This window comes from Mus pahari, chromosome 17 (genome assembly GCF_900095145.1).
Source record: "Mus pahari chromosome 17, PAHARI_EIJ_v1.1, whole genome shotgun sequence".
NCBI classification, from domain to species: Eukaryota; Metazoa; Chordata; class Mammalia; order Rodentia; family Muridae; genus Mus; species Mus pahari.
In genome coordinates, this window is record NC_034606.1 from 2,709,279 (window position 1) to 2,731,909 (window position 22,631).

Sequence of the window (22,631 nt, forward strand, 5' to 3'; positions counted from 1 at the left end):
AGCTAGAGAAAGTACCCAAGGAACTGAAGGGGGCTGCAACCCTGTAGGTGGAACAACAATATGAACTAACCAGTACCCCCAGAGCTCATGTCTTTAGCTGCATATGTAGCAGAAGATGGCCTAGTCAGCCATCTGAACCCCTTGGTTTTGCAAACTTTATATACCCCAGTACAGGGAAACACCTGGGCCAAGAAGTGGGAGTGCAGGAAGAAGTGGGGAGCAGGGCAGGGGGAGGGTATAGGGGACTTTCGTGATAGCATTTGAAATGTGAATGAAGAAAATATCTAATAAAAAATAGGAAAAAAATGTGCATGGCTATTATGTTAAAATTCATAGGGATAGAAGGGAGGGAAGAATGAGATGGGACTGGCTAGTTCTAGTTTTGAGTCCTAAGGTCAAGCACTCCTAATTATCTCAGAAGAATAAAGTGGGTGGTCAAAATGAAGGTAAATAATAATAATAATAATAATAATAATAATAATAATAATAATAATAAAGGTACACTTCTAAGAAGGTTTAAAAGGAAAGTTCAAAAGCAGCAGAAGTTAAAAATGAAAGAAGAAACAGGTTGTGCCATTCTTTTTTTGTTTGTTTTTCTTTTATTCTTTTTCAGTTTTTAAAATCTATTAGGAACATTAAACATGATCCACATAGATAAAAATCACTTATGAAGTCCTCTATGAAAGGAAATTATGACAAGTTCCATCTCCAAGGGAGTATATACTGCTTAACTGTGGCTTCACGTAATGAATTCCGTAGTGTTCCTTCTGTTTCTCTTTTGTGGAACAGTTTGAAGAGTATGGGTATCAGGTCTTCTTTGAAGGTCTGATAGGACTCTGCGCTAAACCCATCTGGTCCTGGGCTTTTTTTTTTTTTTTTTTTTTGGTTGGGAGACTCTTTTAATGACTGCTTCTATTTCTTTATGGGTTATGGGACTGTTTAGATGGTTTATCTGATCCTGATTTAACTTTTGGTATTTGGTATCTATCTAGAAAATTGTCCCTTTCATCCAGATTTTCTAGTTCTGTTGAGTATAGGCTTTAGTAGTAAGATCTGATAATTTTCTTTTAATTTCCTCAGTTTCTGTTGTTATATCTCCCTTTTCATTTCTGATTTTGTTAATTTGTATACTNTCTCTGTGCCCTCTGGTTAGTCTGGCTAAGGGTTTATCTATCTTGTTTTTCTCAAAGAACCAGCTCCTGGTTTGGTTGATTCTTTGTAAAGTTTTTTGTTGTTTCTACTTGGTTGATTTCAGCCCTAAGTTTGATTATTTCCTGCCACCTACACCTCTTGGGTTTATTTGCTACTTTTTTTTTTAACCTTCTTTTTATTAGATATTTTCTTTATTTACATTTCAAATGCTATCCTGAACGTTCCCTATACCCTACCCCCGCCCCTGCTCTCCTACCACCCACTCCCACTTCTTGGCCCTGGCCTTCCCCTGAATTGGGGCATATAAAGTTTGCAAGACCTAGGGGCCTCTCTTCCCAATGATGACTAGCTGCATGTTTCATGTCTCTAGCTGCATCTAGAGACACGAGCTCTGGGGGTACTGGTTAGTTCATATTTTTGTTCCATCTATAGGGTTGCAGACCCCTTCAGCTCCTTGGGTACTTTCTCTAGCTCCTCCATTGGGGGCCCTGTGTTCCATCCAACAGATGTCTGTGAGCCTCCACTTCTGTATTTGCCAGGTACTGGCATAGCCTCACAAGAGACAGCTATATCAGGGTCCCTTCAGCAAAATCTTGCTGGCATATGCAATAGTGTCTGCGTTTTGTGGCTGATGATGGGATGGATCCCCGGTGGGGTAGTCTCTGGATAGTCCATTCTTTCGTCTTAGCTCCAAAGTTTGTCTCTGTAACTCCTTTCATGGGTGTTTTGTTCNCTATTCTAAGGAGGAATGAAGTATCCACACAGTGGTCTTCCTTCTTGGTTTTCTTGTGTTTTGCAACTTTTATCTTGAGTATTCTAAGTTTCTGGGCTCATATCCACTTATCAGTGAGTGCATATCTAGTGACTTCTTTTGTGATTGGGTTACCTCACTAAGGATGATATCCTCCAGCTTTATCCATTTGCCCAAGAATTTCATAAATTCATTGTTTTTAATAGCTGAATAGTACTCCATTGTGTAAATGTACCACATTTTCTGTATCCATTCCTCTATTGAGAGACATCTGGGTTCTTTCCAGCTCCTGGCTATTATAGATAAGGCTGCTATGAACATAGTGGAGCATGTGTCCTTATTACCAGTTGGAAGATCTTCTGGGTGTATGCCCAGAAGAGGTATTGCTGGGTCTTCGTCCAATTTTCTGAGGAACCGCCAGACTGATTTCCAGAGTGGTTGTACAAGCTTGCAATCCCACCAGCAATGGAGGAGTGTTCCTCTTTCTCCACATCCTGAGATTCCATCTCACACCAGTCAGAATAGCTAAGATCAAAAAATCAGGTGACAGCAGATTCTGGCAAGGATACAGAGAAAGAGGAGCACTCCTCCATTGGTTCTTTTTGTTCTAGAGCTTTCAGGTGTGCTATGAAGCTGATAGTCTATTCAACCTCCAGTTGTTTTATGGAGGCACTCAGAGCTATGACTTTTCTTAGCACTGCTTTCATTGTGTTCCATAAGTTTGGGTATGTTATGCCTTCATTTCATCAAATTCTAAAAAGACTATAATTTCTTTATTTCTTCCTTGACCAAGTTATCATAGAGTAGAGCGTTGTTCAGCTTCCATGTGTGTGTCGGCTTTCTGTTGTTTTTGTTGCTATTGAAGAGCAGCCTTAGTCTGTGGTGATCTGATAGGATGCATGGGATTATTTCAATCCTCTTGTATCAATTCTGCAGTTTTAAATAATTTGCAGTCCAATAGCTAGGGCCTTGTATTCTGAAAACCTGCAGAATTCTGATCTCCTGCAGAAGTCATAGGATACTGTCTTTACATCTGTGAGCATGGGCCGCTTGAGTTATTCTAATGAATAACTACTCCCAGGGAACTGTCAGAACCAGCCTAGATGCTCAGGGCCACACTAGAGCTGCTGCCCGAATATGCAGAGGTAGCAGTGCTGGTTTCTGTAGTTCATTAGAGCTTGTTTTTATGCCGATTCACGTGGAAAAGGAAGCATTCTGAAACTGTCTTGTTGCCAGTCCACCTTCCACAGAATGGATGACGTACATATTTGCATACACACATGTGTATATGTATGTATAATATACATATTTACTTACATATATATATATATATATATATATATATATACATAAAATATAAAATTTGTTGGATTATAACCAGAATATGTGTCAAGTAAAATCTACTACTTAAGCACGTCTAATTTATAAACTTAAAGTTAGATATAAATTGTAACACTTATCATATTAATCATCTTATTAGTAAAGTATAATTTCTAATTTGTACTACCTAGTGATCCCAAATTATACTACTTCAATTAATTTTCAATATGGTCCAAATAAATAATATATTGGTAAGTTGTGTTTTTAAAGATTTTAATTATTAAAGTTATATATTGAGAGCCTTTTTCATGCTCTTCCTACCTGTAACAACCTCTAGTAGAAATGAGGTCTCTGCCAATACTTTTATCTGTAGCAGATGTAGTATTGGCAATTCTTATTTAAAGATGTATGTAGTTGTTTTCAACATAATCATATTAGTTGTGTTTATAAATATTTTAAATGATATTTGTTTTATTTAAGATAATGAAGTCCAGATTTTAAATTGCCTCATAACTTGACTGTGTACCCTAAGGCAACTTCAAAATGTCATTCTCCTTATTTGTTTGGGGATTTTGCTATTTGGTTTTGAAGAAATAAGTGTGCCATCTGGTACCTTGTGAATGAGTTCAACCATTCTAAGGGAATTATACTACCCCATCTTCATTAGTGCACAGTCAGGCCAGCATCTTCTTTCTCAGAAATATGTGCTAAGACATAATGAGACAAATGAAAACAGCTCCTTTGCCCACTCAGTATTTCTGTACTGATAATAACTTTTCAAGTATCAGATAAACTATGATAGAAAATTTAAAGTTTATTGGAAAGTATACTGAGAAAAAGCAAAGTGTGTTAACACTTTGTTGGATGGTAATCTCAAAGACACAATGTATGTAGCATTGAATATTTTCTGTATTTTAAAGTGCTGTGAATATTAGGTAAGGTCCTTAAGAGACAGACATTGAGTAGAGTCCAGTAGGAGCACTCGAATTATTGATAATCCGTAGTGAGTTCTACTCCCACCTCTGCTCCTTACAGCTGTGTATGGCTGTAAGCAAATGAATCTTAATCTCTCTAAGCTCTTGTTTCTCTGTCTGTGACTGGGGATGGTACTGGTGGCTGCTTCTTGGGGCTGTCAGGAGCAGACAACGTGTGTATGTAGTCTTGAGTTCATTGCGCGGCACAGAGCTTAATACATGTTAATGCTATTATGGCTGCTTTTATTATTTTTGTTACTAACTTTAAGTCTATTCAAAATAGTAACTGTAATTGGCTTAAAAATATTCATATGTCTCAGTATCGTTAAAACTATTGTGCAATGTGAAATGTTGCAATTACATCACTTGGCTGGATTACCATTTCAATAGGACTACAGAAAATGTGCCAAGGACATTTGAGTAAATCAACAGTTGAAAAATCATAAACTAGTTTCTTACACCTCATAAATCTTATTGTGATTTCATTGAGGCATTATGGCTTTATGAAAAGGATTGAATTACATATGTCTTTAGAATATAAGGTTGTTAATGTCCCTAGAAAGGCTTAAAATTAACTTTTGACTTTAGTGTCATAAGGATCGCAACTTGAAAATTTAGCTTCTAGGAACATTTCTTGCTGGTCTGTGATATGCAGTGACACTGGTTCACATACTTTGGCAAATAAGTTGATCAGATAGAAAGATAGTGAAAAGTATATTTCTCATGACCCAACCATTGAGGAGAGTTAGTTATATATGATGAAATATATTGAAAAGAAAATCACAGAACTTGATTTCTAATTTCACACAGCAATTAGATTTTTGATAATTTAATTTCCTTTATCTATAAAAGTGATACAGTAATATCTGTTCTATATACTTTTCTACATTTTAATGTTGCAGACCTCTTTGCTTAAAATAGGGATATTTACAGTTAGAATTAAGTTCATCTTCTTTGGATGTATTATTAGCTTTTATTAAATAGGAGGGTAAGCACCTGTGTTAAATTGCACCAAATATTACTCAAACATCCTGTAAAATGTAACTCATGCTATAATTTAACATAAAAACAGCCAAGTAGGAAAAATACTTAGAAAATTATTTTTAAAAAGCAAAGCCAGGCAAAATGTAAAAAGTCAATAGAAATGCAGGAGTTGTCATTACATACTCTGTCCTATGATGAGAGAGAAATGCATTGAGTTGTCATTACGTACTCTGTCCTCTGATGGGTGTCATTAAGTAGAAAGAACCAACTTTCTCCCAGCAAGATGTGGAAGATTCAGTTCTAAATGTAAGAACCAAATGTTGGCTTAGATTTCAAAGCCTACTTTTAATAAGGGTTCTTAAATGCTTTAACCTCCCTTCTAGGAAGTGAACCTGTTTAGAAATAGTTCTTTGGACCAAATCCAGTCTGCATTGTCAGGAAATCAGCAGTTCAGTTCACAGGAGTTTGCAGTGGCAGCTCGATCCACTCACAAGCACCATTCACAAATCCACAGTTCCAGGTGATTCCAGAGGAAACCACAAGGCTGCTGTATCCTATTTAGAAGTAGGGTCAGGACAGCAAACTAATCAGCAGCAGGGACGCGCAACCCAGCATAAACAGCCAGGCCTCCGCCGAGTTGGCACAAGTCAGCAGGAGTGACCAGGGACGGCAGAAGTTCTCTGCCATGCCTCTCAAGGAAGTGAAGATCAGCAAATATTAAATCATGAGATCAATGAAGCATTGCAAAGCTAGCTATGTAAGCCAGCTGTCATTATCCATTGAGTCCTGTTTAAACTCCCTCCAAACATCACTTGTCCTCCCACAGATCTTGCCTTGGCAAAACTCCATGTGAATCTGTATCAGCTGACATATCCAGAAACTTCCACTTCACTCTGCCAAACAGCCCAAGTCCAAGGAAGTGGCAAAAAACTGCCAGAACACCACCAGAAGTTTTTTTGGTGCATTTCTTTCTATAAAATCATGACAAACAATAACCACTGAGGAATGGCAAAGCACACCAGAATGATCAAGCATCGTATACTGTTTGGGTTATATTCATATTTCTCCTTAACCTCATACAGTCTTGCTCATATTTGCCTTAGCAAAACATCCTTTTACCTGTGTCCACCTCAGGAAAACATTCTTTCATATGTCTTCTTTAGCAAGGCACCAGTGTGCCCTGTGTTACCCTGTGTCACCTGTGTGCCCCCAGCAAAACATCAGTTAACATAACTGACTTTCCAAAGAAACCAGAAGTTTCTACTTCAACCAAGGACACTTTAATCCTGTCTCTCTATATACTCATTCTTGTAGGATGCAGAAGAGCAGAGCATGAGCAAGAGAGTGCTTACATGTCTGTGCAGAAGCTAGATAGCAAAATGAGCTGCAGCTCACCTGGGAGCCAGGGCAGTTCAGAATTAGATTCCTAGTTATTTTCTGTCCAGACATTGAATTATTTTAACATATGCTTGACCTACATTCTTCACAATTTAATTTTCAGGTATTATAGGCCCCTCATAGGCTATATTAGATTTTGTGGCTTTTTAAAATTAACAAAAAAGGCTAATTATTTAAACTATAAATCATAAAACAAATATAAAAGAGCATAAAAAGCTTACATATTATACATTTCTCTTTTTCATGCTGTGGTCAGGAGATGCCTGGTCTTTCAATTGCAAGGGCTTATCCTCCATTCACTGTGAAAGCCAGCTACAGCTGTAGCCTCATACTGGCCTCCCTTGGAGCTTTATCATCTTCAGTTTCATAGAGCAATACATGGATCCAGTATATAGGACCTCCACGTTGCTACTCATTAAATTATCATTTTATAAATAAACATTCCTTTTCTAAAGATTTGCTTACGTGTATGAGTGTTTTGCCTTCGTGTATGTAGATGTTCCATATGCATGTCTAGTGCTCATAGACTAGAACAGGGCACCAGTTCTCTGGAACTTGAGCTTCAAACACTTGTGAGCCACCATGTGGATTATGGAAGCCACCCTGCTTCCCTGAACAGCAATGTTCTTAAATACTGCCCAATCTCTCCAGCCATAGGTGCATCCATTCTTGACTGGGCCTAAAAAATTCTAAGCAAAGAAATTGTCTTTTCTCAAGAATTCAGAAAAGTGTGATGGCTGTGGGGTCCCTGGGTCCCCCAGAAAAGGAATCTTTTAAGTATACCACAACTAATGTCACATCTAAAGTATTTTATCATACTGCACTTTGACTAGCTGTGAAGCCTGCTTCAACTTCCTTTGGACCCTGATATAGCTGTCTCTTGTGAGGCTATGCCAGTGCCTGGCAAACACAGAAGTGGATGCTCACAGTCATCTATTGGATGGAGCACAGGGCCCCCAATGGAGGAGCTAGAGAAAGTACCCAAGGAGCTGAAGGGGTCTGCAACCTTGTAGGTGGATCAACAATATGAACTAACCAGTACCCCAATACAGGGGAATGCCAGGGCCAGGAAGCAGGAGTGGGTGGGTTGGGGAGCAGGGTAGGGGGAAGGTATAGGGGATTTTTGGGATAGCATTTGAAATGTAAATGAAGAAAATATCTAATAAAAAATGAAATGAAAAAAATTTTAAAATCTATGGAATTTTGCTATGTTCACTAACTTCTTTGTAATTCATGGTTGGGTCATGGTTTGGTTTCTTCTTTGCATCTACTCAGACACCATTGTTTTTAGTTCAGAAAATTGAAAGCTGGGCTGTTTCGCTTGAAGATTATTTACTTCCTTGATTCATATGTTGGCCATATACTTAAGGGATGTAAATGAACACAAGAATATAATTTTGTTAGTAATCAGAATTGAAATAAAATGAAGTTGTTAGGTTTGTAATGTTTAATAGTGATATAAAATGTTCATTATTTGAAGCTTTGGTTTTATTTTTAATTAAAGAAGCTTTTTTATAACAACTGAATAACTTCTACTGGTGAACAAACCTCATTATTTTTACCTTTTTTATTATATCCCACTTATTTTAGATAAACCACTTGGGACAGACAAGTGAAAGGAATACCATACACTTTGTGGTAGTTTTAATAAGAATGGCCCCCATCGGCTAATATACTTGAACGTTAAAAGTTATCAGGGGCTAGCACTATTTAAAAAGGGTAAGTCGGGGGCTGGAGAGATGGCTTGGTGGTTAAGAGCCCTGACTGTTCTTCCAGAGGTCCTGAGTTCAATTCCCAGCAACCACAAGGTGGTTCACAACCAATTATAATGGGATCCGATGCCTTCTTCTGATGTGTCTGAAACAGCTACAGTGTACTCGTATACATAAAATTAATAAATAGATCTTTTTTAAAAAAAAAAAAAAAAAGATAAGTGGTGTGGCCTTATTGGAGGAAATGTGTGAGTACAGTGGGCTTTGAGGCTTCAAAAGCCCAAGCCAAGCCCAGAGAGAGAGAGAGAGAGAGAGAGAGAGACAGACAGACAGACAGACAGACAGACAATGGATCAGAATGCCATCCTCTCGGCTATGCTCCAGTGCCTGCCTTTACACCACCATCCTCCCTGCCATGATGAAAATGGACTAACCTGTAAAACTGTAAGCTACCCCCGCTACATGTTCTCTTTTATAAGAGTTGCCTTAGTTATGATATCCCTTCACAATAATAGGAGAGCGACTAATTTAGAAGTGGGTACTGGGGAGCAGGGTATTACTGTGATAGGCCTGACCGTTCTGTTTGTTGTAGGCATATGGAATACTTTGGGACTTTGAACTAGAAAATCAGTTGACTACTTGAAGTGGGGCTTACTGGGCTCTCTCAGTAGGAGCATGGAGGAGAGCAGTAACAATGTTAATGCTTAAATTTCTTTCCACATACAACCACAAATGTACTCCCCACCCCCTGGAATAGGTGGCAAGGTACTTTAGACTAAGAGACTAGTCTTTTAGTATTCTACACCTTATCTCAAAGTCTTTATCTCAATTGATGTCAGGAGAAACACAAATATCTACTTGATACACACACACACACACAAATAGGACAGAAATGCTTTTGGCAATTACAATCCTGTGTATGGCCTTAGCTAGTATTATAACCACCTTCTTCACCTACCCATTATGTATTTTCTCTATGCTCAGCAAGTACTTAAACCTGGAGTGACTAACCATAACCTCATTTTTGAAATGTCTGAGCCCTTTGTCATCCTGCCTGCATTTGATTATTGCAGTTTCTCATTTATCTTAATGACAAAATTTAATAATACCAAGAGACACCCTAAATAACTCCCTACATTGAAATGTAATTTTGTCACTCTCTTGATTTAAAAAACATCAGTGGCCCAAATTGGCCATGGCGGTGGGAGGTGTTGTATCTAAACTCCAAGTTCACTGGAATGTTGGTTGTGACTCCCTGATAGAAGTGCACCCTCCTCTTTTGTAAGCAAATGAAGTGGAAAGTCATAAGAACATGATGCAGTTTTTTAGTTTTTTTCTAGTGAGTTGATAGAGCTTATGGGAAGTAATACCATTCCTATTTCCAGTCATTGGATTCTTGGACCACTAAGTCTTGGCCATAGGAAAAGTATTATCATATGCTAGATAGTGGTTTAAATCATATGCCAACTTCTGAAGAACTCTGGCCTAACCTTACAAACTTTGACCACCTAATCTGGTGCAATAACTTTGTTTATAAAAGGCCATTCCACCTTTCTATTAAAGCAGCTTCTTTGATATGGTGGGTAAATGGTAAGACTAATTAATTCCATGGCCATGGGCCCACTGTCACACTTCTCTATCTACGAAGTTAGTTTCTTGGTCAAAACCAATGTAGTGTGAAATGTGATGATGTAGAATAGGGTACTCTGTAAGTTCATAACGAGTAGTTTTAGCAGAAGTATTATATTCAGAAAAAGCAAATCAATAACCATTGTAAGTATTGATCCTTGTAAGGGCAAAACATTGTCCTTTCCATGATGGAAATGTTCCAATGAAGTTAACTTAGAGGCCATTGGGTGGTTACACTGCAAGATGATACCATACCAGGGATCCAGTGTTGATCTCTGACTGTTGGAAGACTTGGTATTCATTACAAGTCAAAACCAGGTCAGGCCTGGTGAGTGAAAGTTCATGTTGTTGAGCCAAGCATAGCTTCCATTTCTTTGGCCACTTTATTCATGGGCCCATTGGCAATGATGGGAATGGCCAACAAAAAATGTTGACGGTCCATAGAATGAGCCATCTTATCTATGTGATTATTGAGCTCCTCCCTAGCCTTCTCTTTCTCAGCCAACCAATCATAAAACACATACCATGAAGCCATACATGCATGTTTGGATACCAAAAGCATTGTAATAGGATTAGGAATCATGGGTGTCTGGACAACTACTTCGTGTAACTTGCTTGTAACAATAACACATGTTTATGCCAGATTGCCTATGTACCATGTTGGGTTGCTGTTGTGAATACCCAAGTTTATTGAATGTATTTCAGTAGAGGTGGTACTAAGTGCTACTGTTTTCATTTATCACCTAGGGGATATAGAGGGGACTCAGCTTCAAAACAAACAAGCAAAGAACGATAGCTAAAATGATATACGGCAAAACTCCACTAGTCAGTCATCCTCTAAATGTTACTAGTTTTTCATTAGCAGAAATTTATAAGAGCTTTCCATCATAGGGAAATTTAATGCACTGAAGGTGTATCTCATTTAAGTTTGCATTCATATCCATAGTAGAATAAAGTCTTGTGATTCATATTGTCAACTTGACAGAATCTAGATTCACCTACAAAACAAGCTTCTAGGCGTGATTGTGAGGAATTACCAAGATAAATTAATTTGGGGGCATGCCCATGAGGGAATTTCTACATAAGATTAATAAAGATGGAAAGTGATCCCTAATTGGACAGTACCATCCAATGAACAGGGGTCCTGGGCTGAATAAGAAGGGCAAAGTGGAACAGAGGTTAGGATGCCACAGTGAGGAATTGCTGTTTCCGGTGTGGGCCCCTCGCTCCAGTGCCAAGTGTGGGGGGACAGTAGCAATGGGAAACATTATGGCATCTATGGCTGCAGTGGCTTCTTTAAGAGGAGTGTGAGAGGGAGGCTCATCCACAGGTGCCAAGTCGGGGCAGAAATGTGCCAAGTGGATAAGCCCCATTATAACCAGTGCCAGGCCTGCTGGCTGAAGAAGTGCTTACAAGCAGGCATGAACCAAGATGCTGTACAGAATGAGTGCCAACCCCGGAGCATGGCTCAGGTCCACCTGGATGCAGTGGAAACAGGCAGTGACCCCTGATCAGAACCGGTGGTGGCCTCTCCTGCCCTGGCAGGGCCCAGTCCCTGGGGCCCCACATCTGCATCCTGAGCCATGGGCTACCACTTTATGGCCAGCCTCATCACTGCCGAAACTTGTGCTAAACTGGAGCCAGAGGACACTGAAGAGAATATTGATGTCACCAGCAATGACCCCGAGTTCCCCGAATCCCCCTGCAGTCTGGATGGCATCCTTGAGATCGGCTCGCCTGCTCTTCATGGCAGTCAAATGGGCCAAAAACTTGCCTGTGTTTTCCAACCTGCCATTCCGGGACCAAGTGATCTTACTGGAAGAGGCATGGAACAAGCTTTTCTTTCTTGGAGCCATTCAGTGGTCTCTGCCCCTGGACAGCTGCCCACTGCTGGCACCACCCGAGGCCTCTGGCAGCTCTCAGGAAAGGTTGGCCTTGGCCAGTGCAGAGGAGCACTTCCTGAAGGAAACCATCTCCCTGTTCTGAGCTCTGACAGTGGATCCCACAGAGTTTGCCTACCTGAAGGCCCTGGTCCTCTTCAAACCCGAAACATGAGGCCTGAAGGATCCTGAGCATGTGGAGGCTTTGCAGGACCAATCCCAGGTAATGCTAAGCCAATTTAGCAAAGCTCACCACCCAAGCCAGCCTGTGAGGTTTGGAAAACATCCTCCTGCTCCCATCTTTGAGGTTCCTCACGGCTGAGCGCATCGAGCTTTTCTTCAGAAAGACGGTAGGGAACACTTCATCCAATGGAGAAGTTCCTGTGTGACTTGTTCAAAAACTAGTGCAAGTGCCAAGTGTTCACAGGCACCTGAGTGGGCAACACATCTTAGAAACTAAATATTTCCCTGCCTTTCTCTTCCAGTAATTCCACGTGCAGGTATCGGTACCTAACAGAAATTTCTCCCAAAATACATTATTGACATATTCATTGCCGCCCTAATCTTAATTCCCCTAACTCTGCTTGGACAGTAGAATGCATGGATGTATTGATATATTCATAGGAGAAACAGCTGTGTCAAAAAATGAAATAAAAAATAAAAATGAACAGTAGGTCCACGGGACATGGAGACATTTCATAGGCTGGAAGCTGAACAAAAGCCAGGCATGTTTATCCTGTGGTCAAGACCAGAGGCAGGGAGGGGAAGGGAGGGAGGTGGGAATGAAAAGAAAAGGAAAGGAGAAAAGAAACAGAAACAGAATAGACTGATAGAGAGAAAGCCAGAAGTCACCTCTGGGTGGGTAGGGGGTTGGGAGAGGGGAAATAGCCTCCCGCACTGGGAGTGCCCTTTGTTTGGATCCAGATGATAAGGTGACAGTCTTTAAAACTCATTGAGCACTTACAGAAAAAGAAGGGCAAAGTGAGCCGAGCATGAGTAGTGTCGGTCTCTGCCTCTGATTATCACAAGGAGGAACATAACTGATGCAGGTGTCCTAAGACAATTGTACCCATGTAACCAAGACATTTTGTGACTCTTGTTCCTTGTATAACAAGGTACAAAAAATGTTGCCTGGAGCTGCCAGAGAAAATAACTGCTAGACTAATTTCCGCTTCCCTTTGTAGCAGCAGCACCAGTACTAGTGGCACTGGCGAGAGCTACCGTTGAGAGGACAGAGGTGAGGGTGAGAACACAGATGATACTGGTTTTCAGCCCCACTGTAGACCTTTCTATAACAGATTATAACTTTGAAATAAATAAATTTTTATGTTGGTTGGCTGTTTAAAATTCCACTTCTTTTTTTGTATTATTATTATTAATTACTATTATTATTATATTCAACACAATATATTTTCTACCAAATATAAAAATGATGGACATGTTATTAAATGAACATACAAAGATAAAGTTTTCTTGTTTGTTTTGTTTGGTTTTTTAGTAAAGCTTAAAGTCTTGGTTCTTACTGTGGAACAAACCCAAAATAAGAACAATTTTTAGACATTGGAGTTCATTGTAGCAAGGCTGTACTTCAATGTCCCTCACATCGCCAAAGGATTTTACCTCCATAGTAGCTAAGAGTTGACAGCTCTGCTGCTCCAAGGAATGAATTGTAGATGTAATTATTTGAATACAGATTTCCTACTATGATCAAAGCTATTTGACTTGAGTGATTATCATCATTCTCAGTCCATAGGAAATGGTGTGTGTATTAAGATGGTGTATTCACGAAGTCATTCATCAACTGTTTCAATGAACGATGGTTCTGTGTGGAAGGTGGCACAGACGTTAGGTGAGGGGAAGGTTCTGGTTCCTTGGCTCTGATGGTTTTGAAAAGCATTCATCTCAGAATAAGAGTAACTTATACGGTCTTCTTCAGAGTTGATACAATAATTATAAATATCAAGCAAAACATTCAGTCTTACTCTTTGTTGTTCTCTTACAAGCCATCTTCCAAATTAATTATCTATGTTTCTTTTGGCAGTATAGATAATTTTGAAATATGTAAGCTGTTCTGAAAACCATAGTATAGTGTAAAAACATCAAATAATCCTACTAATAGAGAGGCTGAGATAGGAGAAGCATGATTTTAAGACCATTATGTGGTGTATAGTTTGTACACTGTCACATACAAACAAGCAGAAAGTGTATATGGATTGTGCAATATCGGACCTATATCTCCAATTACCAAATTAGAGAGACCACTGGGTGACAGCCAACAAGTTTCTAATTCCTCATATTTTTTCATTTCAGCCAACTAGGATATGTTGATAATATTAATTTTCATATTAACAGATATTAAGGAAAAGTGATTACTTCCTGTTATTTTTGTTGTTATTATTGTTTGTTATTATGTTTGTGTGGCTACCTTCTTTGGGGTTTGTTGAAAGANTACTTTCTTGTTTTTTCTAGGGTGTAGTTTCCCTCCTTGTGTTGGTGTTTTCCATCTGTTACCCTTTGTAGGACTGGATTTGTAGAAAGATATTGTGTAAATTTGGTTTTCTCATGGAATATTTTGTTTTCTCTGTCTATGGTGAGAGTTTTGATGGGTATAGTAGCCTGGGATGTCATTTGTGGTCTCTTAGGGTCTGTATGACATCTGCCCAGGATCTTCTAGCTTTCATAGTCTCTTTTGAGAAGTCTGGTGTAATTCTGATAGGTCTGCCCTTATATGTTACTTGACCTTTTTCCCTTACTGCTTTTAATATTTCTTTAGGTTAGGGATGTTTTCTTCTATGATTTTGTTGAAGATATTTACTGGCCCTTTAAGTTGGGAATCTCAACTATCTTTTATACGTATTATCCTTATGTTTCATCTTCTCATTGTGTCCTGGAATTCCTGGATATTTTGGGTTAGGAGCTTTTTGCTTTTTGCATTTTCTTTGACTGTTGTGTCAATGTTTTCTATGGTATCTTCTTCCCTTGATATTCTCTCTTCTATCTCTTGTATTCTGTTGGTGTTGCTTACTTACAGCTATGACTCCTGATCTCTTTCCTTGGTTTTCTAACTCCAGGGTTGTCTCCCTTAGTGATTCCTTTATTGTTTTTATTTCCAGTTTTAGCTCTTGGATAGCTTTGTTATTTCCTTAGCCTGTTTTATTTTTGTTTTCCTGTAATTCTTTAAGGGATTTTTATGTTTTCTCTTTAGGGGCTTCTACCTGTTTGCTTGTGTTTTCCTGTATTTCTTTAAGGGAGTTATTTATGTCCTTCTTAAAGTCTTCTATCATCATGATGAGAAGTGAAGAAGTGATTTTTAGATTCGATTCTTCCTTTTTCAGTGTGATGGTGTATCCAGAACTTGCTATGGTGGGAGATTTGGATTCTGATGATGCCAAGTAACCTCGGTTTCTGTTGCTTATGTTCTTACACTTGCCTCTGCCATCTTGTTATCTCTAGTGCTCCCTTCCCTCTCTATATCTGACTGGAGTCTGTCCTTCCTGTGATCCTAGTTGTATCAGAACTCCTCAGAGTCAAGCTATCTCTGGGATCCTGTGATTATGGGATGCTGGGATTCTGAGATCCATCCAGGTGTGGCCAAGCTTCTGGGATCCTATATTCCTGTGTTCTGTGATCCTGTGCGTGTCAAAGCACCTGGGAGTGGAGATTCCTCTGGGTGATGTGAGACTGACTGCATAGTTTGTGCCCAAGGTCTGCTCAGGGCACCGGCCCAGACCGGAACGAACCTATGTCACTGGTCAGGCAGAGTTCCTATGTGCCTAGGTTCCGCTGATCCTTGTTACTCAGATTGTTGGGACAGATGTTGTTTCCTCCTCACCTCTGATCCTATGATCCTGGGCATGTTAGAGCACCTAGAAGTGGAGCTGCCTCTGGGTGTTATGGGACTGGCTACAGGAGTTCCCGCCCAAGGTCTGCTCAGGGAAGAACCCAGACCGGAAGGCGGCTTTTTAAAAGTCAAAATTCATTACTCATAAAGTGTATTTAGGGGATGATCCATCTAAAGTGCTTGCTGCCCTTTCAGAGGACCAGGGTTCTGTTTTCAGCACCCACATTAGACAGCTGTAACTACAGCTCTGTGAGGTCCAGTGCCTTCTTTCAGCATCCACAGGCATGCATACACACATATAAAGAATTAAGTGGGGAGTGGGTGGGTTGGTGAGCAGGGTAAGGGAGGAGATAGGGGTTTTCAGAGGGAAACTAGGAAAGGGAGATGCATTTGAAATGTAAATAAAGAAAATATCCAAGCTGGGCGTGGTGGCGCACGCCTTTAATCCCAGCACTTGGGAAGCAGAGGTAGGAGCATTTCTGAGTTCGAGGCCAGCCTGGTCTACAGAGTGAGTTCCAGGACAGCCAGGGCTACACAGAGAAACCCTGTCTCGAAAAACAAAGCAAAACAAAACAAAACAAAAAAGAATCAAAAAGAAAATATCTAATAAAAATGGAGAGAAAAAAGTATGTAAGTAAGAGGTAGGTAGTTGGGTGGATGGGTGGAAGTGTTTTCATCTCTGATGAGTAGCCTTTCAAAGTGCCTATGTATGGTACTCATCATCTGTTCAGTGCCGTGTCAGTCTCAAAGGAGAAAACAGCCCAAGATCTGTGTCAAAAAGAAACATGTTTCCTCTTAAGACCTATGTAAAAATTCAACTCTGTTATGATAGCAATATACCTTCTGTCCTCTGGTGGGACAAAGCAGAATAACTAATAAAGCTTTTAAAATGGTATTCAGCAGTTTATGTAGCTTGGCAAACACATTCTTTATAAGTAGCAGATTTCAAAGAACTTTTGGATATTTATTTCTACATCTATTTTGAATTGTCTTATGTCGTATTTTATACAATTCAAATATTAACCAAAAATATATTTATTGTGACTATTAGCAATTAAAAATAACACCAGTGTTTTCCAAGATGGCTGTCCTCAGCTTCAGTAGAAGCATTTCCAGTAAACTAAGGAAGTAAGATTTTCTTTGAAGGAATGCAAAGCCATCTTCCAGCACAGACCATCCTCGTGTTCAACATTCTGAAGGCCAAGGTTCTGATTAACCTGTGGCTGGCTTTTGAGACTTTCATAGATATTAAAAGGAGGCTGGATTGTTCTCTTTGGATATTTTGGAACGATAGAATAAAGATTTTTCTTTTGCAAATCTTCTCAAAAGGAAAATAAATGTTACAAGTTTATCCCTCTCTGAAGTGAGTTCTCATCATGAGTAAACATTTGCCTGTGAGCACTTAGTCACCTTTCTTTCATTTCCCACCCATGGCTTCTCATAAAGAACAACTTTCCCTGCTTTCTTAGGCTTAGCAACACAAGTTAAATGCAGTCATGAACACCAGCAGTTTATCATTTGAGAGCTTCCAGTACTTGAGTAACCAAGTGCTTACTACATATGCATCAGCCTGGGGGGAGCCTCCACTGTGAAACAGCTGCCTCCGACTGTCACTGTGTTTATATGATCTTTACAAGCTCCTTTAATCTTAGTTCATCGGCTGCTTTCCCAGGTATGTGGACCTTGAAGAATGTGTAATGCACATCTCAGTGTCTAGTCCTGATGATAGAACTTAGGAGAAACTAAATTGACAACAGCACTTGGTATGTCTAGACATCCTCTTCATCATGTAGTCATTAGAGCAGGATCTGACTTAGAGTTAGACATTGCTCAAGAATTCACAGATCCCTTTCTGCTAAGGCTCAGAGAGGACATAGCATGAGTCCTAGTCTCACTCAGTAGCCATTAACTCTAAACTGACATGCTTTTGATATTTACAAGTTCACTTATCCTGCCAACCTTGTACGTCCATGAACACTTTTAAACCTAGTTATGCAAACGTTTTGTTAAGAAGTAGCTGCCAAAGTGCTGGTTTCCTAGGCTAGATTTCCTAGATTTTTATAGTTGCTTTAATTTCTAATTCTGGCTCTGCACTTACTCTACTTCGTTGGCTTACATGTCCCTGCCTACTTAGGACTCTGAGACTGCCCAGAGCTGGTTTCTTGCCAGGGTTTAAGACCACTAGACCCTCCACCTTCTGCCCTTAGAGGCACTGCAGTAAACCGTCACAGCCTGGAAAACATGCAGACACATTTTCAGAACTAGCATTTCTGTTCTAATCCTGTTGCCTTTTGAACTTCTTTGGTAAAGAATCCAACTTTGTCCTCTGTCCTGAATAACTTATAGTTCCTTGTATGGGTGTCTCACAGACAATCACCTCCTGGTAAATAAATAAATAGTGAATGGCCAGATGTGCAGTGTTGTGGTGAGTGCTGCTAATCCCAGCATAGGCAGGCTGATCGGGCCAGCCTGCCCCACCTAGTAAGTTCTTGAATAGTCCATGCTAGGACCCTGCATGAGGAGAGGAGAGAGAGGGAGCATTATGTATGTGAGAGACGGATCATATTTTTATTCACTAACCCTGTTTCCTGTTCTTCTGATTTATTAGCTGAGTGGTGTACTTTGAGGGTTTCTATAGTAGTGAATGAAATATTCTCTGTTTGTAGCAGTGGCATAGTATTTTGTGCAGTGTTTATAGTGCTGTCACAAATTATTTTCCTTTAAGTGGATATTTGCTTTTCCCTGAATTTTTATTGCTTCAGATTATCATGGAGTCAACTTCCTTGAATATTAATCTATGGGTTTTTTAATATTTCCGTAAAAGTGTAGAGAACTACATATGTCACATCTGATTCCAAGGGCATGGATATTTAGAGATTGGATGAAAAATCCTTTGGGGTCTCCCCTGTCTATACAAAAGCACTGCATGTTCAGTCACGTCTATCACATGTGGGAGTAGCCATTTCCCCTCCATCCCCCACCCTTACCATATTAGTGATCTTTTGTCTACTTCAATTAATGAAGAATTGTTTTCTCTCATCTGTCTCAGTGAACAGTAAAGGTGTGTAGACCTGCCTGCTGATCTTAAGCACACTTCAGAAGAGTTAAACAAAAGAAAAACAGATTCATAATTACCTAAAAATACATATTTGAAAGTTAATTTTTTTTCCTACATCTGTTAAATGATGTATGCATACACAAAGCATTACAATGCAGTTGAAAGGCAGCTAGCATACATTGGTTCCTAGAAGTCAGTTAGAAAATAATCCTGTAGATAAGCTGATTTTCAGTAGGTGTAAATATTTGGGGGAAAGTAATTTCTAAATTTAGTTTTCTGACTCAAATGACTTCACATTTAAAACCTCCAGAAAGGCCTCCAGTTTTAGAGGAGCGGATGCCTCCTCCCAGACCATGAAAACAGCATTCAGTTGGCCTAGTGCTGGCCCAGCTTAGTCTGTGAGGATTTCTGCTTGGAGCTCTGATGGGTGACTGCTGAGACCCGGCACCCATCAGGTTTATATGAGTCTCAGTGGTTCTGTCCAGCGGTAGCCATATTGTCTGCTCACTTTCCAGACATGGATGCCATCTCTCCTGTCACTGTCGCATGTGTTAGAAACTTGCTGTCTAACTGCTTTTCATGACTTCCTGTCACTGTCAGTCTTGATTGTGATTTGGTGTTGGTTAATGTATTACCTTCTCACAGTCTATGTTGTCCTGCTACTCAGAATTCTGACTTCTAAAAAAGAATAGAAAATGAACGGCAGCTATTATATGCCATAAATACAATAAATGTCCAGCTTCCTGCAAATTGGACAGTACATTTGTGCTTCCTGTGAGTTGTTTTTTTCCACATTGTTCTGTACCTCGGATTCATGTTTCAGCAGCAATTTCATAGATTTCCACTCACTGTGGATCTGTTGCTTTCCTCTGTGAGCTCAGCATAGTCACTGCCTGATTATCTTTTCTTCAAAGTGAAAAATGTCTACTTATCTACATCTAGCAGGAAGTATTTCCTTGATAAGATCACTTTTGATGACATATAGGGAGGTAATACTCTGAGAAGGGACAGTCAGGTCCTGGTAACTTGCATAGCTCCTGCAAACCGACTTAAGTCTTCCAGCAACATAAGGTAATCATGTTTTCACAAAAGCGGGCTGTTGTATTTCTAAGAGAGAATAATGTATTGTTACTGTAGGGGGCCTACTCCACATATCCCACGGCTTTAAAGTCACCAGTCAGAAGAGGGAAGCATCCACCAGCTTAGTGTTTGATCTTTACCACATACTCTGAACGTCACAACCAATCGCTTTCAGTATTTGCTTTGAAATAACATAAAGGTTCGTATGTGCCAAATTTTATAAGGATCACATGATAAGGTCAAGAAACACAAATTCCAAGGCAGAATTTATATGCCCACTTCACATATGACAGTAATACTATATAACCATATGTTGAATATAATATATTGTATGTAAAGGCTGCTCTTGAAAGTAAGCCAGTCAATAAAGCCTAAAATAAATAACGCTTTAGCCAGCCTGAGAGTCAGGTAGGTTCTGCGGCAAGGACCCCCAATAAAATGGCATTTAAAGTCATTAAAACACAGAATAAAACAATCATGGAACTGAAGAAAAACTGGATTTTGAGATTTTTAAAGCCTGTTACATTATTTACCAACATACAGCAATCATATAAATAAAAAACTATAGTTTTCCAACCCTTTAAAAGCAAATTCTTTGACATTAATATAATCCAAATTATTTTTTTTATTTCCGTTAAAGTTTTAATGGATTCAATTTATATAAGAGCCTGACATACACAAGACAAAGTACTAGGTAATTATCAAAGAGAACAAAAGCTGTGAGTAAAATTCCAAATTATTCTTAAAGGATACATAATGTTACACAGAAAAATTTGGAATGCATAATATAAAATGAAAAAAAAGTCAAAATAGAAAAAAGCCTGAAGTTGTATTCATAATTAGAACTCATAAAAGATTGACCAAACTTTATCATTCTAGAAGGTTCTGGAAAGCTACTGACAACAACTTCAAAAGCTTAGCAGTAAAAGCTGATTATAGTGTCAGAAAAATTCTGAAACAGATCAAATTAGCCCTGGAATAGCTCTGATCTCCTGCATCTTTTGGACATGTCTGAGCCTTGAGCCTCTTTTTTAAGCTGACAAGCTTGCCGCTTTCTTCCCTTTGTTTCCAGTATTGTGTGTAAAGTAAGATCCAACCATTCAACTGTTAGTGCCCAGCAGCTCAGTATTCAAGCCTTACCATCAAACAAGGACAGTGTGCCTTCATTTGAAATTACTTTGTTCTAGTTCCGGTTTACCATCCCACCTTGAACACTTAGCTTACCCTGTTTGATACATATGCATACATATGTATAGACCACACATGTGCAATTAAAGGAAGTAATGACATCTACATAAAGCAGTTGAGCCTTCCTTTGATCTTGTTGATCCATACAGAGCCATACACCAAGCTGCGAAGTTTGTGCTCTGATCAGTGTTTTTCATTTTAATTTCGTTATTTAGATCCTGGGAAGACTCTGCCTGAAGCTTCTGACTATAACATCGTGTGGCTGCAGACAGTGCCTGGAGAGACAGACAGCAAAAGTGGGATCCCACCTTCTCTCGTCACACTACATATCAAAGACTTTCTTAATGGACCAGGTATGGAATCGCAATGGAGCCCCTTTCTTCCCTGTGTGAACATAGAAACATGCCTGTCAGATCTGTCAGTAAGGTTGACTCCCTTGCCACACAGTGAATAGTTGGCCTGTTTTTCAGAAGTGTGCTCGCTTTAGACTTCCCATCCTAAAGATGTCCTTAATGACAGAAAGTGCCTACCTATTAAGGAATAGTTGTCTGGAAACTGAAGAGCTTGTACGCTATTGTTGCTTTTTCTCTTAATCATCTAGTGCTCTTAAAGGAATTGTTGAAATTTTCTTTTCAGTTTTCTTACTGTATGTGGATGATGAATAAGATCATATATATAAAGGAAAGCCCACTTACTTCAAATGCATCAAGGGTTTTGAGATAGAGTAAGCACCAAATTTTAGTTAGATAGCTTAATATCAAATCTTTACATATTTCAAGAGTCACTACTGTTACTCTCCCTTTCTATAAGTAAGGACACTAAGACTGAAACATGAAGGAAATTAGCTGAGGTCACAGGGGTAGATGAGCTGTTCAAACAGTGGGCTTCATGACTGTGAAGAGTTGATCTTCCATTGGAGAAGGCTCATCAGCATGGCTAGGTCGGAGTTCCCTTCTCTGTCTCCTACTCCTCTTACAGGCTCCCTTTTAACCCCTTCATCTACTTGCTCTCTCTTGTTCTGGCCCCTTTGATGTGGTCTTTGCTATCTGCTTACTAGAATTGACTGTATTTAATTACACTTTTGTTATACTCACAGGCCTTCAGAATGTATTTGTTGTCAAAGGAATATTGGTTTCTTCATAAGAATTTTAAAACAAGTACATCAGACTGCTTAAATCTCTATTAACAATTAAAAGGGAGAGACTTTTGATAAGAGACACTACCCTATTCAGACTGTGCGGAATGTATGTGCTGAGGCCTGGCAGTCATTTCTGCATAATGGTAGCTAAAGAAGAAAGCCAGTCCTAATGTCTGAACCAAGTTAACCCTGGAACTTCCTTGCTGGTATCATGGGTCCCGTTCTGCAGCACATCTCTCCAGTGCTAGTGTGAAGAACTGATTGTGCTCATAGTAAATATGTAGATGTGATCTTGGGAACTGAAAAGAAAAGGGAAAGCTTGTGGCTGGGTCAAGTCTTCAAGGTGATGGGGACTGCAGGAGTGTGAATCCCACCTCCTAGTAAATGAGAAATACCAGATTTTATAGAATCCAAACACAATCAATTGTAGGGGGAAAAATAACATTTTATGTCCCACTAAGGAGAAAGTAAAGAACATCTGCCATTGAACCTGTAGTGCCTGTTTCCCCTTATTCCAGCAGTTGCA

The 22,631-nt window shown here is 39.4% G+C and overlaps 1 protein-coding gene and 1 pseudogene across 4 annotated transcripts in view; both read left to right on the top strand.

The window, feature by feature from the left end:
- The window catches only part of Vps13b (vacuolar protein sorting 13 homolog B), a 529,582-nt gene that overhangs the window by 320,568 nt on the left and 186,383 nt on the right, over positions 1–22,631 (top strand). For all 4 annotated transcript variants that reach the window (XM_021217240.2, XM_029548110.1, XM_029548111.1 and 1 more), the window contains exon 35: positions 21,183–21,320. In XM_021217240.2, coding sequence (XP_021072899.1) covers positions 21,183–21,320 — 138 coding nt within the window. The remainder of the gene's footprint in view (positions 1–21,182; positions 21,321–22,631) is intronic.
- LOC110335047 lies at positions 8,640–12,205 on the top strand (annotated as a pseudogene).